Genomic DNA, 23,618 nt, shown 5'->3' with positions numbered 1-23,618 from the left:
TTCCTGCTGTTCTTTCACTAGTAGTAATACAATGTAAATCAACAAAAAGTCTGTAGAATTTTGGAAAAAGAAAGCATTGTGCATTCTTCTGGGTTTTATGATTTCTAATGTTATGAATTTCAATCCATAGTCTTTAACACACAAAGTTGAATAAGTATGCCTATAGTTTTAAACACTATTTTGTGTACCAAAATACAGCAGTCACATGAATAATCCCTCTTTAGGAATATCCTATCTATTACTTTTTGAAATGTGTTTACTCTAGAAAACTGAAACAGTGGCTTTAGAACCAGCATGCTTTCTCCTGCTAAAATGCAGACAACTCAGTTATGTAATACTGAAAAATATTTGCATCTAATCGGACCCAATCAAAAACATCTTTATTATCAATAAGTGAATCTTATTCTCTCCAAAAACAGGAAGGAGAAGAAACAAAGGAAGATACTTTTTTTTTTTTTTTTTCTAAACAGATTTTTTTTTTGGACTTGCCCCTTGTACACATTTACTTTCAGGCATAGTAACTATAACCGTTAGTGCTCGTGGAAAACTAACTTTTAACAAATGTTCACAGAACACTATCTTCACATCTATTTGTATAATTTGTTAAAACATATAAATCAACATTAAACTATTGTTTTATGTAGAGTATAATATATAGTATTGTTTTTGCAATACTATAATGAAAAGTGCTTTCTCTATGATAGTTTAAGAGAGGTGATGTGTAAGCTGCATTCAAATTTCTCAAAGTAACAGATCAGCCCCGCAGAGCCACTTTTGAAAAAGAGAGATAAACTGTGCCCACTCCTTCTAGCTTCCGTGTAAGTTAATGTTCATACATAAGCACACTTATGGGACGTGCAGGTTAATTTACTCTGACCTATGTTGACGTTCCCCCCTACTTCAACTCAGACATATGCAAAAATAACCCAGATTTCTCTTTCGGTTAGTTGCTTAAGGAGTGAAAACACGGTGAAGGTAGTTTTCTGGGGACCAATTACTTTTAACACAGGATATTTACAGGTTTGAACATAAAGTATTTTATTAGAGAAAATGTGAATTGAAAATTACTGTTTGGAGTCTACTATCATTAACAGTCACTGTTTCTGTTCAACTAAACATGCCCACAAAGAAGGTTGTAACTACATTTTATTGTGGAAATACCTGGTCTCCTACAAATGTTGGGTGAATTTCCATTGGGGCTTTATGCTGTATTTATGATATAATAAAACTATTATGTTTTCAACTTTCATTTAATAATCCTTTGTATTTATACACAGGGAACATACTCCCTTTTTTAAATGAAAGACGTCCCAGACACTCTCTGACTTTTATAAGTGCTTATTTTTCCATGACTGTATGATGTGTTTATACGTACAGTCATAAAAGATTGACTTAGGATTTCAAGTCCTTCAGGAGGATTTTTTTTCCTGTTCTTTTAGGTTTGGTGGGTTTTTTTACTATTTTTAAATGAAAAAAATAAAATAGTTCAGACTGAAGTATATTTTGTAGTGAAGTGCAAACATACACTCATTTTCTAACGAAAGTAAAATAAAGGACTTCCAGAAAAACAGCTTCTTTGGATGTTTTAATTCTGATATCAATAGCATTTATAGCTGTCGCTGTCAAACATTTAAAGTAGGTTTGTTTCCACTAAAAGTGTTTCGAAATGTTTATTGAAAAAGGATTCCCTTCCTTCCTCTCCACACCTAAACACGTAACACAGGTATCTAATTACACACATTTGTTCTGAATTTAAAAAATAATAGATGTAAAAGGTTTACATTCTGATATCCCTTATATTTTGCAATACCTTCTTCACACATAAAGCTACTGAAACAATGCTTAAAACCAGAGGAGGATACTACTCAACCTGCGTAAAAAGAATGTCAGAATCTAAAAGTGGTAACATTCCTAGAACAAATAAATGTTCTTTTCTAGAAAATTAAACATTACATATCAATATAAAAAAAATAATGCTCAGCATACACTTAATCATGAATTGCTGAAGGGAAACAATGCCTAAACCCAACAAATATGTCATGAGATTGGTGTTCAAACAATGAGAGCAGACATTACTAAATGACACACAAAAAGGTCAAAGAAACAACATATGGTTGAAAAGGCATCAACAAATTTGCAAACCATTTAAGAAAGTCTATTTTAATGCATCAGTTTAAATAAAACTAATGTTATAATGTATAGGATTTGTATGTTTTCCTTTAAATGCTTGCTTCCACTACTTGCTGAATAGAAAAACTGAATTATTAGAGGAGACAAACTACACAGTATTTTGCTTAATTATCACAAACATGTTCACCAACAAAGCCAAAAAACCAATAAGCCAAAACAAAACCTAGCTAGGGTTTCCATTTTGGAAGCAAAATTTTTTTGCCAGGATGTAGAGCATTTCTTGGATGCGTCTTTAATTTTTTCCCATTCTACAAACATTTCAGTCTACTTCTAATAGTAGTAGAAAATCATATACCTACAAATTGCTAGTTTGATAATTTCTTTCTTCCCTTATACTTCCCCTCCAATGTCCTGCTCCCAGTTCATCTATTTGCAGCAGCTTCTCAGAACTCCCTCATATAGGTATTCAAGAATTTCTGAGGCTCACTAGTTGGTTTGGTACAAGTCTTTTAAGAAAAAAGTTAGCAGTATTTGATGCAAGCATCAGCAAACAGCATAAGATGGGCAGATTTTAGATTTACTCCAGAAGGGTAAATATCATCTTTTCAAAATGAGGGGTGGGATCGTGAAGTTTGTTTTTCTGATTGTTGTTTGTTTCTTTTAAGATGGAACTTACCTTTTTCAACTGTGCTTCCAACTTACTACACTCTTCTTTCTTTTGTTCTATGGCTATTTCTAAAGACTTAAGTTTGGAGTCTCTTTTCAGCCCTGCTGATGCCAATGAAGATGCATGTTCTTTGAGATCGATTAAACTAGACTGGAAAATGACCAAGAGTAAAAAGTTAATTCCTAGTCGCCATGACACTAACTTATTGCCAATTCAGTAATTACTTGGATCCTCTACCCCCTCCCCCAAAAAGCATTGACACAAAGATAAGCATTGATAGCAAAAGACACATTTTTAAGAATACATCCAATTGGAACCACAGGAGCTGGCAAGCAGTGAAACACAGAAACACTCATAATACAGATGACATTATATTCTGGAGGTACAATTACTTTGAAGTCTACTGTTCTGACAAATGAAAACAGGAGCCACAATGGAATATTTGAGCCTAGTGAGGCTTATGTAAAGGAAAAAAGTAGAGATAATGGCACACAACTATGCAAAAATCGAAGTAATATTTTATGTACAAAACTGAGGACTATGAAGAATGCTTAAGAAAACAGCAGTTCAGAAGCTGACCACAGATGTGGCAGAATTTCAGAATTTAAAATGATTCAAGAGTAATCCTAATGCACTTTCATCCTAATGACATTGACACAAGAAAATATGTTTTCCTGAAAAGACTGACCTCTTTCTCTGTCAGCTCAGCTTGTAAAGCATTAACTTTCTCCTTCAGGTCTTTGTTTTCTTTTTTATAAGATTCAATTTCTTCAAGTCTTTCTCTGTCATCTCGTTCCCTTTGCTCCTTCAAGCGCTCTATTATTCTTTCCTAACAAGGGAAAGAATTGAAAAATTAAAAGTTTGGAATCATTTTAAGCAGACAGAATAATATTTTTCTACATGAAATTGCACTCAGAAAAATCAACCTCGAGAAGCAGAAGACAACTGAGTTAATGTTATGCAAGTCAATGTAAGGTTTCCCCAATCTCAAAAGCATGACATCAAGGTTTTAAATACTTGATAAGAGTAACACAGTACAGAAACTTCTTCCAAGAGACAGGAAAAGTATGCTGATACAAGGTATGATATCCAAAGGGAGACTTGTCTCTATCTAAACAGTAACCCAACACACATTTCAAAACCCAATTACTTTAAAAAATATTTTCCTGACTTTCAATTACTATTATAAGGATTGCTGAAAATCACCAGTAAAGGACTGGTGATGAATTCAAAGGATGAAATGTAAAAAAGCAGATGCAGTAGTATGGTTTTGTTAAGCTCTGATTGCATTCTTCAAAAACACATTCTACCAATATGTGAAGGATGCAAACACTACTCAGAGAGACATACTTAGGGTAAAATAAAATGATGACTAGAATTGCATTTGAATGGGGAATAGGTCAATTCAAGCAGAGTGTCATGGGAACTATTAGTATTGCTTTGGAAGGGGAAGTCAGAGGAGCCATGGAAGCAACATTTACGAAAGTTAAACCTTATGAAATCATGAAATTATGAAAGTTAATCCTTAAATGGGACCAAACTGCATCCTGACTGATGAAGTTCAATATTACCAGAGGTGTACTCAGATAGAACCATTAGCATGCTCATGGATACTATTCTAAGTCTTTTCACACTTTTGCTTGACATCTCCAAGTAGGAGTTCAAGAGTGCAATCAATAATTAAAATACTATTTCATAGAACTGAACAAAACTGAGGGAAGCCTAATATTATTAGAAGGACAGAAAAATATTGTGCAAATTCCCTCTGTCTATGATTCCTTGTGCTGCCATATACACACACACACACCCCAGAGTCATATATACACACACTACATACACTTAGACAAAGTTTACCTTTGCCCATGTTAACATACCCTCAGTTGTGGTTGTTGTATATCAACAAACATTACAATGCAAGCAACATTTCAGCAGCCGTACAACCCATTCTGATTTGTAATAAACAGACATTATAATGAAAATATAAATCATTATGAAAGTGAGCTGAAGTAGAAACAGCACTTTTAAAAAGACAATCATGTTTATTCATTCATTTTCTCCATGCACTAGATATGATGTTCCTCCAAGCCCTAGAAGATATTTGGAAGATTGCTTCTGTGCTCTTTTTAATGCTTGAGGCATATTTTGCAAAAAGCCAACTGTCACCACTCATATGCATAAAAAAGAGACTAGACTCAAGGGTATGATTTTCATCCCAGCAGTCTCCAACCTTGGAGATATTCAAAACTCAGCTGGACCAGATTCTGAGCAAACCGCTCTAGATGACCCTGCTTTGACCAGCTAGGTTGAACTAAATGATCTCCAGAGGTCTTTTCCAGTCTTATTGGTTCTGTGGAATAGGCAGAGACATTTTCTAGGTTCTGTATCTCAAAGATTAGTTGTTTCTCTACCGCTCAATCTCTCCTCTCATTTTCACAATTCATCCATTTGTAACAGTGACCACATCAGCAACTCTGCTAAAAATTGTCTATTGCCTCTGCTTCTTGTCTGTCATGTCTATTCCCCTTTATGTTTTCTTACATAACATGAACTGTTAAGACCAAATATCAAAAGCAAATGTGGGGTATTCACATCTTCATAGATGCTTGCTATTTGACTAGCCTTACCAGGTGTGAAACTAAGCCTAAGTGCAAAACACATGATGTACTTCAAATATATTCCTTACAGAGCCATTTCACACATTTATGTTCCTCTCATAATTTATTTTTTCTTCCAGTTAAAACTTCCAACTGTAATCATTTGTTTCACCAAGTCAAAATTTTTAAAAACGCTTCACGCATGAAGAGTTTTGTAACATAATTATGTGTATTTTTAAAATTCATGTTAAATATGATTACAAGGTTTAAAATAATTATATGAAGATCTTTATCAAATAAGTAGTTATATTTAAGTTTGTAAATACCTGTATTTTGAATCTTTTAGACACTGGAAAATAATGAGCACTATACTGAATAATCTTGTAATAGAGAATGTAATAGAGAAGTACATAGAGCTACTTTTCACTTTGCATCAGGCATTCCCCTGATATCAGGGACTCCCTTTTCAATCTAGCTAACTAACCATACAAGTTACCAAATCAGCGTTACTGTGAGAATCTTCACTGAAAACAGCGTTGAGTACTCATAAAACTCACATCCCTACTCGTTTCTTTCAGAAAAAAATGCACATTGACAACAAACTACATTCCATTTAGCACACAGTAAACAAGACATGGTCAAAACTAAAGGCTCTCTGTTATGAAATCTGTTTCCAGGACAGTATTAACTGTCTCTGCACTGAGACCCATGGAAGTGCAGATGTACACGACTCCTGGCTTCTTTCAGCCCAACGGCAAAATCTCCTTTTGACTCACACTTGGCAGTATTTCAGGTAGAAATGTGTTCATACAGACTGAAGGTCTTTCAACAGCAATATTGTTGAGTATTACACAAACGACAAACTAGCAAATGTACTAAGCTTTTAAAAAAATTTACTATTAGCTGGCTTTTGCTATGTAGACTGTGCAAGAAAGGGGATGATATGGGATACTAAATAACTTCAAGTTTATTCTTAGTTACAAAGAACAAATTATTAATCCCTTCAAAATTAACATTAAAGTGACAGGCTATACTAAATGGAATAGTTTGATAACCATCCAGAATTCACCTAGTTACACTCACTGTTAGTTTTATACCTATTTTTTTTTTTCTCGAAGAAATTTACCTAAATGACTTTTTCTTCTTTTCTAAATTAAATATAACACTATTTCATCTTACTAATGAACTATATAAATTTCTTCTCCCTCAATCACAAAAGAAGACTAATTTATCTGTCAGCTGCGTAAGGCTAAATATCAAAAATGTGTTAAAAGGCCCTAATACACCATGTTTTACTCAATTAACAGCTAACTTGCAGAAATCCCAATGTGTTCTTTTTTCAGTCTTATTTGCATTGGCGAGCTTTCCTTATGCACTAATCTAGGACCTCACAGGTCTAATCTATTTCCACTTTATCACAGAAGCAGGAACTGAATTGCCAAAGCATATTGCTTTATTATCAGACATACTCAATTGCTTATCTGTTATATGCTGCTACAGTAGGACCAACTTTATAAATATCAGCTTCATGAAAGCAAGCTCTTGAGCTGCTTTGGGCCAGTCCAAGAGCTGAGATATTCTTTGAAAAGTTTCCTGTTAAAACATCAAGAAAGCTGATAGCACCCTTGCATATTCTGATGTTCAACTTTTATTTTTAATAAAAATAAACTTAATTTTTGTTTATTGCTATGTAATCTTTATTGTTGTTAAGAATTTTCAATGCTTATGAGTTGCCTCCAAACAGAGTTAAATAATTGGATGAATAACTTTTTCAGTTTAGTTCTAAAATGCACTAAAAAATGACCAAAGTTGTGATGATTCATTTCTGATATAATTTATAAATTACATCAACAATATTGCCAGAAAAATACAAAGATTAAAAGGAGTCTATTTCAGGAAATTTTGATGCTGTTTTATGGTGTCTACAGCAACTTCTTATTTAGCATTACCAAGGTACCTAATCACCAACCAATGTGATACAGCTGCAAAGTCGGTCTGACACAATTTTTAGAGCTGAGGGGCAGGGGGGGGAACCACACACAATGTCTTTCCATGGAGATCAGGTATTCCAGAATGAAAGCAGCATCCTTCCTTGACAAGTTCATAAATTTATGTTGATAAAAGTACTTATATTGATACACTTGTTAATAAGAAACTATAATTAAGGGGGTTTGGGTTGCCTTATCTGGATAAAAATCTGATCCGTATTTCTGCCAGTATTTGCAGTGGAATATGTTAACTCAGTAAAGTCCATAGGTCTTAGGTACGCTACTGCAGGCAGGAATAGGAATAGGGATAAGAAAAGTTACTCACGGAGAGCAGCTCGGATGAATTGGACGGCTGGACACAAATAGGAATGAGACATATGTAAACATATCTGTCAAGGTATTTAGCTGCCAGAAGAAACAAGAAAGCTAGACATAATCATTCATCTGGAACTTCTAGAAGATGCCAACTGGCTTCTTTCAATGTGTATAATGCTCTAAGATCAAGTACCCTGTTTCTCAAAAGCTCATATTAATTCTAACCCTGCAATGTTGCTGCTTTTTTTTTTTTAACATAATATATTAATCCTTCCCTCAACTGTAAAGATTTCCCAATAGCACACAGTGACTAGTCACACATTAAAAGTTATTAACCTCATTTATAGTAAAAGGCTATTTAATAATTCTGTGTATCTTTTCCTTAGATTAACAAAGTAGCATTTCTAACTATAGGAGGGTAAATATACCACTAACATATAGAGCACTTCACTTTAAATACTGCCACCTAACTTTATTAGTAACAATCTTTCAGCAAGTGATTGAAACAGTCACCAGAAACCACAGCCCAACTCAGCTTCATGCCTCTTCTCAAAAGCACTGCCTTACAAAAGATACTATCGCCTTCATCAAATGCAAAAGGACAGGAATCCCTGTGGCAGAGACAAGCAGCCCATGGTATTCATTGTGTACGAGTCTTGGAGTAGCCTGAAAACACTGCAGGAAAGATGCTGTTCTCAGCTGACTGTATGGAAGCAAAGCGTCTACTTTGTACAGAGTTCAGCCTCAGGGATCAGATCCTGTGTGAGTTCTAATCAATTCCACTTGGAAAAACCACTAATCACACTGATTCTCTTAAAAAGTGTCTGCTCATATTTATCCATGCAGTTCCAAATGAAGTAGACAACTGCAAAACTACATTTCAGAAAAGGATTTATGTTTACCAAAGTTTTTCAAAACATTTAAACTAGTATCATTTCTCAGACTTGTAGTCTTTACTATTGCAATTAAATAAAGCTTGACACCAAATATCCATACCATCAGGGACTCTAGTTTTGTCACATTTCAACTTACCATATATAAAAAGAAATTCTATAGCACAATTTTTACACTAACTCTGGAACAAATTCTCACTATGATATTCAGAAATCATGCATCCCGAGTTGAGCAAAATTTTACCATTTGTGTCTGACAATAATAGAAGATTTTATTTTCAGATACATACAAAACTTCTTCAAAGTTATAAAAACTTTTACATTTATTTATTAGTTTACATTTATTTCAAGATTTAGCAATTTTAGAATGGTCCTGGTACAAAAATTACTTGAAAACAACTAATTGCCAGTCATTAATTTGGGTTAAGCTTTAACCCAGTACTTCTTAATTGACTGTATTTCTGTAAGTGAGAAGAGGACAACACATGATCTATTCAATATCTCTACACTAGCTGCTTCTACTATGGCAAACTATCATTAATTTAAAATATTCAACAGAGAAATAACAATATAATTGAAGACAGAATGCAATTTAGCAAATTACCCCATCTAAGAAGTGTAAGTGCATTTTCTCTCAGGTGCTGTGGATATAGCTGAGAGCGACTGGGATACAAGATTTCTCTGGGTTTTGGCAATGTACTTCATGCTCAGTTGCACAGGAGAACTGGCAAGTTTACAGTGTAACACTCACTCTACTTTCTCCATTGACAACAGTAGCATGATGGTTAAAAGACTGTTTTAAACTCTCAGAGGCCTCTATGGGCATATTGGGAAAGTGACAACACAGACTAAGGCAGAAAAGATAGTTTACAATAAAATAAAATAAATAAAAATAAACCCAAACCACAGATTAAAAAGTACTTAATGTAATTTTTTAATAATATGCTGTGAGATTGGTGAACACTGTCTAGATCAGCAGAGAAGGATGAACTAAATGCCTGTAACTTTCTTTACTTCATAAATGCTGTAAGCTTATCCATATGAAGCCACAGAAGTAACAGCAATGCCAAATGTTTTCATGGTTGTTGGCCAAGCAAATGTTAGTAAGGCGATTAAACATATGAGGAAATAAAAAATGCAACATTAGCATTTTAGGTGTTTGTGCCAACACCACAGTGGCATTTTAAAGTCATATACAGTCATAAATACCTTCATAGGATTACATGCTGCAGAATGGCACATAATACTTTAATTAGTTGAGCTCACCTGTGAACATTTAAGTGATATATATTAAGATCTGTGAGCTGCAGAAAAAGTGGATATTCGTCCTAATTTTTTTGGCACATAAATTCTGCTTGGGTTACCTTGTATTCAAAGTTAACTGGAAGAAAAACCGTGACCTCACTGAAACTAGTAGGAATGCTGCCATAAATTTAAACAGCCCAGATTTATCCTTTCTGTTAGATATTTTTGAATTGAAGGCATGCGTGTTTCAAAGAAGAAAAAAAGGCAATTCTCCATTTTTTATGAAACACAGTCTTTCTTATAAATTATGTGTAGGAAACCAGTTGTGCAAACAGCAAGCCAAGGTAACCGTTGCTACAGTCACCTCTTGTTGCTTCTTCCATTACACTCAGCGTAACAGACAAAAGAACAGGATAATCAAGATCACAAAGCCATAAAAATATCCAGACCTCTACCTTCTACAAGTCAGGTGTCCGTGCCTTAGCAGTTCTTTCAGAGAATAACTACTCATCTCATTGACTAAGTTAAAAATCTTCGCATGTCCTGGGCCAGTTATTCCTCCTTTTAAAAGGACATCCTTCTTTACCTCAGAGTCCTGTTTCAGCTCATCAGCCGGGAATCACTCCTTGCTCAACCAACCAGGACAAAGCCACGTGCTTTCCTGACAAGGCCCATAGGCTTTGTTACATGTGCCAGACCAACTTAAAAAGCCATTTTCTGGACACACTTCACCCACAAGAGCAGACATAATGCTGTTCCATAAGAACACGTTACCTTTTCTGATAGAGCTTCTTCTAAAGTTGCTAGTGCTGTGTCTGTGTTACTAGAATCCGTCTGCAATGACTTCACTCTGTCTTTCAGATTAGTTAGTTGTTTATCTTTGTCCCTAAGTTGCTCCTGCAGATTTTCAATCTGAAAATAAAAACAGTTGATAATATTCATCAACCTTGTCTGAACAGTCAAAGAGGGACTTCAGTGCTAGGATCAATTGAATATATACATATCAGATGTGATACATATGCCTCAGTACATTGCCAAGTTTTCACATGGTATTGTACCAACAGTTTTTAACTTTTGTGCTTTGAATTTTGTTTTCCTTTGCTAAAAAGTATCATTTTCTAATAAATTACAGGAGAAAAATCTCAGTTCAGGCAGGTATTCTATTATTTAAATATTTTCTGATATTAATCACTTTAACATACTGCATTATCTCAGTAATTCAAAGTAGATGCGGAATAACCCTTTTAGATTACACTAGTTGCAATAATGAGGACAAAGAAAGGGAGATGCCAAGAAAGTTCAGTGACCCATAAACTGAGGAAGAAGAATGATGAAAAAGTACCTATCTAAAAATCTCTTTTTCCATGATGCCCTGCTGTAAAGGAAACTCACCTGGACAGAGGTCAAACAAACAAAAAAAAAAAAAAAAAAAAAAAAAAAAAAAAAAACAAAACCCAATGACACAGAAGCCGCTTCCATTCACTTTCTTCATCTCCATGAACATTCAAGGTATGTGACTGCATTTTGGCTATTAAAGCATCTTTAAACAGGTCTAATTTTTCTAATTTTTCCTCTAGCAACTATTCAAACATACTGCTAAGGTATCTATAAACACACTGGTTTGCTAAACAGGTAATGTTTTAGAGTGGTTAAGTCAGAAAGGTTTTGCACAAAAAATTGTCAGCAGGATCATGTTGATTTTGGAAGCAAATCTGAATCGAAGAACTCAGCTTCTGATTGTCATAGCAATCACCTTCCGTGGCTGGAATGCACAACGACCCCCCAGGCACAGTGCCCATAGGACCTGGTTATGTTGTAGGTGTAAAATTATATTGTCTGTCATAAGAATCAATCTCCCTTCATCCTACATTCACAGTGCCACTCACTACTATGCCACTGGCATGAAACCAAAATGTCTTACATAATACTTAGCACAAATAAATAGTAACAAGAAAATTAACTAGTCTGTTATTTTAGTATGCCACTTAATATAATATGACAAAATATGCCTAAATCCATACGGTATAATTTGTTCAAAACTGGTTTTAAATATGCTGTTAAAATTATAACAAATTATTACTGTCAACAGAGGTTCAAATTCTTACTTTCATCAGTGATTTTACACTCTGGATCACATTCTGTTGCTACTGAAATGGAGTTTTACTGTTGATTTCCTCATGTAACAATTTTTCTCATGGCCAATACCATTTCCATTTAAACCAACTCAGATTTTAACAGAAACAAGATCCTTTATAAGTACTGTTAAACTGTATTTAGTGATTCTTTTACAAACCCAAAGCTATGCAGCTCTGCATAAAGTGTATCACTATAATCAAACATAATTTAATATGGGGTATATTTTGGTAAAAATTCTCCTCCTACTACATCATGAAGATGTAGGAAAAAACACTGAAGTTTTGACATCATATGTATCTATAATTAACAAATCATAAAATCCACATTACAGCTGTGTACACTGTATAAAGTTCATTTAAATAAATTTAAATTTTTAAATAACTTAAATAAAACTTAAAAGTAAAATAAAATTTGAAAGTAAATTTGGTGGAGCATATTCCAATTAGGAATTCTTTATAACAGTATGGCAAGTACAAGCATTTTATCTTTTTTTCTAATCATAATTTTATATGTCAGATTACTGCTATGGGACAAAGAATATACTCTATAAATGATAAAATACTAAGGTCCATATACAGTAAATGTTTTCGGGAAGACCTGACAGAATACTTCACTCTTGTAAATGACCTCACATAATATTTTTCTTTGTGTGTGTATTTTATACAGATACAGAAACAAGACATGTGTGTTAATGAGTTAAGAACCATTTATTTAATGGCATGTGTATTAGTTGCATCTAAAATTACATTAACTGGCATTCAGAGGACTGCACACTATGTTTCTTTACTTTCATCAAGTATTAACGATTCCAACAACTACCTTATGACACCCTGTGGAGTACTTAAGCAATTGCACATTTCAGCTTCACCAAAATAAATTCTCCAGCAAAAAGGAAATAAAACAGGAGACTGAATATTGATTACATGTTCTTTGAAACAAAGTTAAGATCTGGTCCTTTATTATCATCAGCTTGACCTACCAATTCTAGGCACCCTAAATTAAAGTACTTATTTCCTATGCACAGCGCTTATCTGAATTCCACAGCATTTACACGATTTCCTTCCTCTTAAAACTAATTTAAAATATGATCCAACCCTTAACCAAGAAAACATGTTCTAAAATTATTCAGCATTTACAAAATTCTTTCCTCAGAGGTAAAGAGAACAGGCAGCAAATTAAAAACATCCCCATTGAATCACAAGTCCTTTTAAATAAGTCATTCAATGCGTAGTCCATAGATAAAATACGAGGAGAGGATCTGATTATTCTTCTATTTGTGCTATATAAATCTGAAGGAAATACTTTGATGGGAACAGGACCACACTGGGTTATGTGAAAGCAGAATCAGTACTGCAGTGTATTTGTTTGTTTGTTGGGATGGGCACTGGATCAGCAAAAATCTACTTATTTAGACAAGATTTTTATGATCAGTTAATCCCAGAGTTCTCAAAAAAAAAAAAAAAGTTACAGGAGACAAAGAGATTGAGCAGTTTCACATGCTAAAATTACAGAATCGCTATGGTTGGAAAAGATCTTTAAGGTTGTTGAGTCCAACCATTATGTATCTCTACTAGCCCACTTCTACACCATATCCTTGAGCACCCTATCTAGACAGCTTTTAAATACATCCAGGGATGGTGATTCAACCACTTCCCTGGGAAGCCTGTTCCAGTTCTTAAATCTTGGACCATAAGATATGATTTATTCCTTCCTAGGTTTTTTAAACCCAGAAAGAAAAATAAAACTTCTGATAACCTCTCCCATTCTCCAAAATATGGGTACAGGCATATATGTAAAGATACAATTTTACTGCTGAATAATGACTTACTTTTGAGTATGCTTGAATTCAACTTATGACAGGGACTGTTAAGACTTTCTAAATCCTCAAGCACTTATATTTTTATCCAACAGAAATTAGTTACTGTGTAGTTTTGTCAACATGTACTTCATACCTCTGTGAACTGCTGTGTCCCTGAGCCATGAGCTGTGTGAAAGGAGGCTGCTCCATTCTATCTTTCAGAAAGTGTGTGTGTTACCACAGCTTAAGGTAGACTTTATTCCTTTATAAAAGCCAATACCTTTACAGATAAACGTCTTTCCTATGAAGCATCCTGTCAATAAAGTGACAAGATTAGCACTTGCAGCTTCTCGTGACCATGTCAGGAATGCTTCAAGAAAAATTCTACTAAACAATTTCCCAAGTACTGTTACATTCTACTTTAAACAGTTAAAGGAATTACAAGAAAGAAATTTAATCAACAACAGCATTCATCGAACATGAGCATTGACTATGAGTACTTTAAATATTAGTATTCATTCTCAGACCTCTGCTGTTGCCTCTGATACAAATAAGATGAAAAAATGTAACTATTAACCAAAACAAACAAACAAAAAAAGGTATAGTTCAAATTCAAATACTCTGTCTATCTGCACACAATTTATTCTCATTAGTAGGACTCATGATAAAAGTTCTGTCTTATGTGGCCCTTTTCAGAAACATCTCAGCATATCCCAGAACATGAAATCAGACTTGCTAGTGACTCAGTAAAACACATGTATCTAGAGATGGCCTAATTTCTCTGTTCATTTAACGTGTGTCTGTGTGCATGCATAATTTGTAAAACAATGACCAGAAAAAAAAATATTTTTTCCCTGCCATGAACTGTAAAAATATTACTACCTGAAAGCTCAACATACAGAGGTATAGATTTTGGAAAGCACTACAGATATTTAGCTAGAAATTTTTTACCAAATTATGTACAGTTATTAAATATCAAGCCAGTCAAGGTATTTTAAAAATAAAAGGCTTTACACCAGCTATTTGAAGGTTCAGCCTCTGGGGCAGAGAGGGAAGCTATGGCTCCATAGCTTCCACTAACATGCACAATATGATGTAAATACATTTTTCAGTTTAAGTATGATCTCAATTAACAAAATGAGCTAATTGAAGGCAAGCTTCTGCTTCAACAGTCTGACATTGCATTATTATCTTTTATTTTGAAGGAGACTAGCCCCAAAAGCACTTCATCATTCAGTATCACTAACTCACACTTTGTTTTAACTTCCTTTTACATAAGTAGATAGAGAAGCATTAATTTGGCAATTCTTTTCAAAAGTCAAAATACCTATGCATTTGGATTCTAAAAATTTAAACAAATGCTATGTTGAAAAATTATACTGTCACATAAACCTCTTCATTGTATAATGGAGGTTTGCTGCTTGCAACTAAATAGATCTATTAAAGTATAATATTTGCACTAATTTTGGCTATACAAAAGTAATTTGTAAAAAGCTTGCTAATCTTATCATGACATGATAAAATACCTTTGGATTTCATAAGCAGTTCCAATAGCTATCAAAACACTTTACTGTCTCTGAATAGAATAAAGTTTCTTACCCATAGTTGCCCATTGTAGAAAATTTTCTCAATTTAAAATAATTCCAGGGCACATTTCTGTTCCTACCTTCCAAATAAAGATTTTTCAAATTGGAGTAATATGGAAGTATTGTACTTACTTCAGATTACAAAATACCTCATGGCTCAAGAGTATCTTTTAGCTTTATATTCTTTCATTATTTTGCCCCACAACTTTCATAAGTATCAGAGATTATAGGTGGCCCAATGAATACGAGCAGCTCAATCCTACACTGTCAATATTGTGGAGCCAGTAAATGTATTAGTAAACCTGTCCATAAATTTTTCACAACCCTTTAGGATACGTAAAACAGTTCCAAAGATGGATATGTTGTGTGCCCAATGATAAAGCAGTCTCCAAATCGATGGGTCTGTAAAGTTTTCACAAAAGGTGACTGATTTGTCTGAATAGTTTTTACCACAAACTTCCTTCAGGACTACAGTTCCAAGCAGGAAAAGGCAGCTGCATGGTAAATGTCACAAAGGAGCTAATGAAGCAAATGCTGCTTCAGACATCAGCTCTCACTTTAACCTGATGACAAGAGCAATAGAGAAGTGATATGAGCTAGTAATTACCCTATTGCTACCTTCCCAACTCACATAATCCAAGCAGGAAAAAAAATAATCCTTCAGAATTTTTCTCTACTTAACAAGCTTAAAAAAAAAAAAATTAACAACAGAAAAATTCATAAGACCATAATAAGAAAACAGAAAAAAAGGTAAAAAATATTTTTCCTCAGGTATACTTATACAGTTTCTCTCCAAAATCACAGCACTTCTGTACAACACATTTTCTGCTTCTTCAAGCTCATCAAATTTTTGCCATTAGGATTGCACAATCAGATTAACACTGGTTTGAAAACTTACTTTTATGGTTTTTCATATTCTTCTGCCATCAAAAACTTTTGGTTTTATCCACTACATTAATATTAATAAGAACTACCTGGCTGTGCCCATTTTATCTAATATAACAGAATCATCTTCCCTTTAATTTTGTTTGAAGGTGTTTATCTCTACATGCAAATTCGTCTCTAACAAAGTAGCAAGTGCTTTGGGCCAGGAGGATGGTAGGTTATGAAGCATTTAAGCAAAATAAGGCTTCAATTTCTAACTGGCATCTTCACAAAAATACTGCAATATAAAATACTACATTTCACAAAGTAAATTAACTACTTTTAACATGATTTTTTTTTTTCCTCAGTGAAACCAATTAATCTCTATTTTTAATCACATTTTGGTAGGTAATCACTTTATTTATTGTATTAACATGTATAATGCCATTTTAAAACAATTCTGTTCAAAATAGCTTGAATAAAACATTACAAATCAATAACTTACCTAAAACATACATTTCTCTATGCTTAAAAAATGCCACTATTATCCAGTATGAACACTGTCAACCAAGAACTTACAGAGAAACTATACTCAATAGATTTACACTGTCCCTGTAATAGGCACTGCCATGGTAACTAAGCCAAGCATACAATTCCATAGAGAACAAATGTCACATCTTGGGATGACATACTAAGTACAACTAATTTTGTCAGCCAAGGCTCCATGTAAAGACAGTTGTAAAAGACTGCATGAGAATTTGATCCCTGCCTTGCTCAGTGGCTAGAATAATTTCTCTTCAAAACTGAGCACTGTGAATTCAGCTAAAATTCTGAGCTAGAGAAGGGTGCTTGCTCCACCATTTGTTAATACTTACATTCAAGGACTACCCAAGCCTTTATTCAAGTTATTTATTTCTGATTTTTATTAACCTGAACAAAAATGTCACTAAAGCACTAAGTGAAACATTAAACTGCAAAATAACCCATATTTAAAAAAAAAAAAGAAAATTATATAATGGAGATACATATTATGTTTGCACCTGATATTAAATATTGGAGAAGAGAGGGCAACTCATTTTTGCTTATTCACAAGCAATAATTTATGAAGTTGAGTATGTAAAATTACAGTAGTGTCAACCGGATGTGAAAGAGAGATTGCACACACTCTTCAGAAGGAGCTATGCAGCACAAATGGCTAACTCCTTAAGCAACTGAATAAGGAAGAAAAAAATCTGAAATTACTACTATTAGAGAGAAATGGACATGCAAGATGAGAGGCAAAGATGACATCACGCCTCTAAAAGAGTTGGAAATTGCAACAACTATTCATAGACAAGTGTACAGAAAACAGTGCTTTTGATGAAAAAAATGATACTTTTACTACTGAACACTAAAGCTGTAATAGCAACCAAATGTTAAGAAAATATCAAACAAAACCAAGAGTTTACACAGATGCTGACACCTGGAGATGGGAATTTTCAAGGATGAAGGAAAAAGAACAGAAAGCAGGAAGGGAGAGGTATAAAAGTTATGAAGAAGTAAGTAACAAACGTGGGCAGGAGCACCAACCACAGAAGATAAAGGGCAGTTAGCTGATTTTATTGGAAGGATCAACATTACATACCTAATAAAAATCAAGTAAAAAAAAAAAAAATTCTAAGAAGAAAGAGAAATTGTGCATTCAAGACTTCTTGTGATTGAGTCCTACTTCAAGACATACACTTTTCTCGGAACAAACTCAAAACCTACAACACATATAAATAAAATAGCTTCAAAGTCAACACACGTGTTTCTGAAAACTAACATCTGAAATATTTCAGCCACTTTCACCGCTATCTCATCTCTAAACAAGAGACACTCAACAAAAGAGTGGCAAGGAAAAAAAAAATCAGATACACAAAGTTCTAACAAATATGAAGATAAAAACTAGATGACGGCAACACCAGAAGTCACTATCCCATCAATAAACTCCCAAGTCTGTTACCTGAACTCTACCAATTCTTCTGCTTCATGCTGAATTCCCCACTAGCACCATCAAGGCCTCCAAGAAGAGAACAGAATAACCAGGACAGAGTATTTCTCTGCTTGTACATGTTGTGCTTCTTGTTTGATTTATTAGTTATTGCAGCAAGCTCTGCCTCAGTATCTTTGTTTTTTTCTGTCAAACTGCAAACTTTGAGATGTTTTCAAAGCCATTAATGAGAATTCACATACTTATCTTCCAATATGCCTTTCAGTTTTGATTTGCTTTTTTTTTTCCTTTCACTTTAAAGAGACAAATAAGGCTGAAAAATTCATGTACCATTTTACACCTAGGTTAACAGTCAGACTTGATGAAGTGAAGGGCCTTTTCAAACCTAATTGATTTGATGACATTAATAATTGATCCCCACACTTACTCATTATTCTGGAAAGAGAAAACTAAAGAATTTACACTTTTATTTGTATTTTTACAATGTCTTAATTATAGTAGGATTGTGGTAATATCATACTATGCAAACTTGGTTGCAAATACTTTATCAGAATTCCATAAAACAGGGAAACATTTCTTCCATTTCCTTTTCCCATTACCTGATAACTAAATGAACTGTTTTCAGAATTCTCAGGGACTTCACAGGCATGGTATTCTGAAAAGAAATAAGATCTTCACAGATTTGCTGTACCTGAACCCCACTTTCCACAGAACCTGTGCAAACAAAATTTCAGCTCTTGAATCCCTCTTAGGTGTCACAGAATCACGTACATATAGCATTCTGTCACCTGAACGGGACCAATAGTTGCTTTTATACGGTAACTCACTACAAGTGTTTTGCCAGGTTTGCTTACAATGAATCTCTGTCCTAAGTTAATTAGCAAATTATTTAAAAATATAAGGATATTTTAAGGTATAGAAGATATTCTCACTACTAAACAGTTAAATCCTATATGTTCACTTTGTCTATCCATCCCTTTGATAGTGCACTCAATACATTCACCACAGTATGGCTGTAAAGCTGGAAAAAAAAAAAAAGTGTGACTGAAGAAGATACGAAATTTACACTGATATCAAGCTTCTGAACAGGTGTTACACAGAAATTAAACTTTCCTAAAGCAGACTGAGGAAAGCAAGTAAGTCAGTGGTAGAACCAAGAGATCTGTATTTCCCATGTCATTATATGATCTGCATGACTCAGTTTATTATAGGTATGAAGTATCAACTATTAGTAAAATCTTGAGGAAACCAGCACAGAAGCATAAAGTATCATTACAGTAGCTAAAAAAAAAAAAAAAAGAAATGGGCTGGGAAGTTTACACAAATTAAAAAGAAAAGTACACACCTCTTAATTTGAGAAAAGGTAAAAAGGTATAAAGAAGGAAAAGAACTTATGAACTGTTGATCACTAAGAGAAAACATGTACCATTTTGGGGGGAATATACAGTCATACTCTACGGACAGTACCTCCAATAAAGTGCTGTTATATGTGACTATAAAAAAAAAGTTTCTTTATTCTATTATCAGAAACATCAGCCTACTATCTCACATACGCATAGAACCTGAAACATCCTATTGCATCAACAGAGGCAAAAGCAACTAAAATAACAGTCATCAAAAGTGATAAATATCTTCTTTTCTTCTTCTTCCAAAACAAGCATGTTTGTTTTATTGTGCAGTCACTGCAGGAAATATTTCATCCATTTTTACTTACTGTGAGATTCTAGATTCCTTTCATAATACAGGATTCAAATGTATGGGTACAGGAAGGATTCAGAGGAATCAACAAGCGTTAAGAAAGACAACGTGTATGCTGAGTTTTCATACAGAGAGGAGGAGAAAACTCCCCTAAGGCTGCTTAGGGAAGGGATCTGCCCTCAAGTCAGCTGATACTTTTACAGGGCTATAAAAGCAGGTCAGTGGGCAAACTGAGCCAAGAGAGGAGAAGGCTGTCACAGAACGGAGCTCCTGGACTGAAAGATTGGCTTCTGTTGCCAGACTCCAGCTGAGAAAGAGCTGGAACTTAATGCTAAAATTAACCTTCACCAGGAAGCTAGCCAAAAGAAGCCTGGGCTGATAATATCCACTTGTGTATCTGGAAATACTCAGTGTCTGTCTCCTCCTCTTCAGAGACCAATAAATTCTCTGAACAAAACAGCTTGACTCTTGGACTCCTCTAAGTAGGACTCGCAGTCTTGCAAGACATCCATTGAAAAGTTTTTGCTGTCATTATATGTATTTATTGTGATAAGATTCAAAACGCAATAGGTATTTTTCAGATAGTAAATACAGTAATATAAAATAGACTAACACATAATTCCAGTCACAATACACAAAGAGGTGGACATTCATTCTTAACAAGATAATTCTTCTAAACAACTGTCAGTATATACTCAGGGCCAGATTTTCAAACTGGGGTGGTTGGGTGTGAATTCCTACATCTCACAACATTCTACATGTTACAGAGTATGACTGATCATTTAGCTTTTTTCAAGTCCAGCCCAAGTGCACATTGCAAGCCTCTGAAAATATGACCTGTATTATTTCTACAAGTTAACCACCAAAACTCATATCTCTCTCTTCAATCATACCTTTCAGGTATTGGAAGACATCTGATGATTTATTACTCATGGCCAGTTTTGTATTATTTGGTATAGGTTTTGCATGGAAAACTGCTACACTATGTCATAAGCAAGCCAGAGAAGTATATATATTCTAATATAAATGAATATGTAGAAAAAAAATGCTTTACGATACTTACAATGAAAAACATGTAAGATGAACAGGTACACAGCTTTTAGTTTTTGTCATTCCTATTAAGTCTGTATCAATTGGGAAGACTCGGGTGCCTCTGCCCAAATTTAAAAATTACCAAATATCCCATAAAAAAGTTAACAGATAGTGGAAAGAGAGAGGCAGCAGGTAAATTGTATAGACAACATGAATGGGAAATAGCACACCATGTGTACGTGGTATGCATTATTTTAAAATACACAGATATGTACAGGAAATAAGAAAAACAACGTAAGCTTAAAATAGATGACCAACCTGTTCTGAAAGCAGATTTAGGTTTTGGCATCCAAAGTGTCACAAGAAAGAAGCTAAAAAACATATTATGTAATTTTAAATAAAATTATTTCACTGTAAAATATGTTATTAACATTAGTGTACTTATTAAAGAGCCATATAGTCCTGATAAATTAATGAGAAGTATTTATCAATGAAAACAAAGCAGTAAACCAGAAACAATCTGCACCAGTAAGAGACTAAAAAGAATTTAGAAAATTAACAGAAGGAACAATTTACCATAATTTACCCCAAGTTATGATTTTATGTTCTTAGAAAAATTAAGATAGGAAAACAGACAGACATTCAGAAAAAAATGTTTCTTTTTAATTATAGAAAAGAGCCATCATCTGGACTTCTGAATAACAGGCAGAAACATTACAAGCTGTACTTCATTTCAAAGTGAAAATGTTGAACAGGCTGAGATACAGAGCGGCTGGAAGCTTGGCTTAATCCCTAGAGAAAATGCAATGTTTTCATTCACTGGAAGAATCTCCTTCAAACTCTGCTTGTGGGCAGTGGAACCACTACAATACTCTCTAGGATCCTTTCCAGGACTGTGGTCTAGGTTACACCTAGCACTAAAAAACCTATGGTAATTGCATTTCCTTCCCTATTTGAAAGCTATCCAGTCATTTAACAGATCTTGTCAATCGGATTTCATGCTACTCATTTTCTAAGTTTTAAACTGTCCAAAATAATTTCTTGTCTTTTATGATATGTTTAACTTCCGAATATCAGAATAAAAAACTAAGTTCTATTAGTTTTAGCCAGATACCTATACCTGTCAGGTCTCTAAGTATTTTTTTTTTTTTTTGTCTAGCCCTTTTATATTTAGATCATCATTCTGAAAATGAGCCATCTGAAATTAAGCATGTTTTTTTCAAGTGGGATGACACAAAGCCCATCTAGAGAGTGTATCTTTTGTTCTGCTACCAAATATTTCTGCAGACAAAATATTGATAATTTTTACTACAGCATCTCATTGCAAATACTCTTCTAAATTGATATTAATCATAGCCTTCAGCCTCCTGGAATTAACACTCCAAATTTCTTTTCCATGCTAGTCACCATTTCTTTTTCCCTATCTGCATTTAAACTTTCCGTTTTTCCTAACTGAAATACTGATGAGTATTTTCTAAATTAAAGTGTCAAAGAAGGCCATATCTGAAATGAAAATCTGCCTTGTCACTCTATGTAAGTCCCCAACATGTTCACTGTAGTTGTCCATTTATCCCTTTTCATACTTCTTCATTCAACTTCAATCAATGCAGGGATTTTTTTCATTATTATTATTACTTGAAGGACCTTTTTTTTTTCTCTTGCTGTCTTATGTTCATTCTTTCCAGATTCAATCCAGGACTATGGTTTATAATAAAATATTTCTATTGCTCCATCAACATATACATAGGCATAAACACACACCTATGTGGGCAATCCAGTTAAAGAATTAACAGAAAACAAACGGTCGTAATTGGTAGCTTCCCAGTTTTTCTTTTCTGTTTTTTTCATAGACTTTTAACTTACATACATTGTAATACTTTCAGAATATCTGTTTTGTTATTACTAGCACCACTAAACATTTCTACTGATGGCTTAGGGTTACCATTTATATCACCAGCTTGAGTGAAAGAACAGAATACCTTTATTTCCTTCCTTGGAAAGTTTAAAGAGATATTTAAAATGCTTTGCAAGGTTTGAATTTGAAACTCTATACATCTCTCATTTAAGAAACTCTTACAGTTTTGATTCCAATGGAAAGCTATAAAAGATACAAGAGTCTAGACAAAAGTAGACAAAAGCAAAATAAATGCACATTTAAACATCACACTATTCTACAGGACAGTGTAACTCAGACTAATAATTTTGTTAAAACGCTCTGGCCATAAATTACACTATCACAGTAATTATGCATCTCCTTGCATTAACAGTTTCATAATATTCCTTTTACATAGAACTGGAAGACAATATTGAATATTTTTGGTATAAAGACTTGAAAAATATAGACCGACAATTCTTTCGAGAGTTTCTGTAAGCTTTATTTGATTGTTCCAGCACATAAAGAACTCTCAGTATTCTTTAATTCAGACACTTTCAGATAAGTGTACTGCTCTTAATTCTAAATGATAAATTGATTCTATAGAATTTAAAAATCACAGACATTTCACACCTGAAGGGAAAAAAAGTGCATTTGCAGTGCTTTCAAACTGCTGTCATCTTCAGTCCTTTATTACATACCTGTTCCTACAGCCTCATAAAATTTTTTTTCAGAAATTTCCAATATTGCCTTATTTCCCATTTTTCCTGTAAAATACTCTAAATAATAATATAAATACTTCATAATAATCAATGGAGGAAAATATT

At 33.9% G+C, this 23,618-nt stretch overlaps 1 protein-coding gene across 1 annotated transcript in view; it reads right to left on the bottom strand.

Annotated features, from left to right (window-relative positions):
* The window catches only part of LOC103776098 (ERC protein 2-like), a gene marked incomplete at both ends in the record, with an annotated part of 37,584 nt that extends 26,840 nt beyond the window's left edge, over nucleotides 1–10,744 (bottom strand). Inside the window, 3 exons of the mRNA XM_008943594.1 lie at nucleotides 2,807–2,947; nucleotides 3,486–3,626; nucleotides 10,607–10,744. Coding sequence (XP_008941842.1) covers nucleotides 2,807–2,947; nucleotides 3,486–3,626; nucleotides 10,607–10,744 — 420 coding nt within the window. The remainder of the gene's footprint in view (nucleotides 1–2,806; nucleotides 2,948–3,485; nucleotides 3,627–10,606) is intronic.
* Between the last annotated feature and the right edge of the window lie 12,874 nt (nucleotides 10,745–23,618).

Source organism: Merops nubicus, unplaced genomic scaffold, assembly GCF_000691845.1.
Source record: "Merops nubicus isolate BGI_N331 unplaced genomic scaffold, ASM69184v1 scaffold17317, whole genome shotgun sequence".
In the NCBI taxonomy this organism is placed as follows: Eukaryota; Metazoa; Chordata; class Aves; order Coraciiformes; family Meropidae; genus Merops; species Merops nubicus.
The sequence above is the reverse complement of the archived record's forward strand: the minus strand, read 5'-3'. Positions and strand labels throughout refer to the sequence as shown.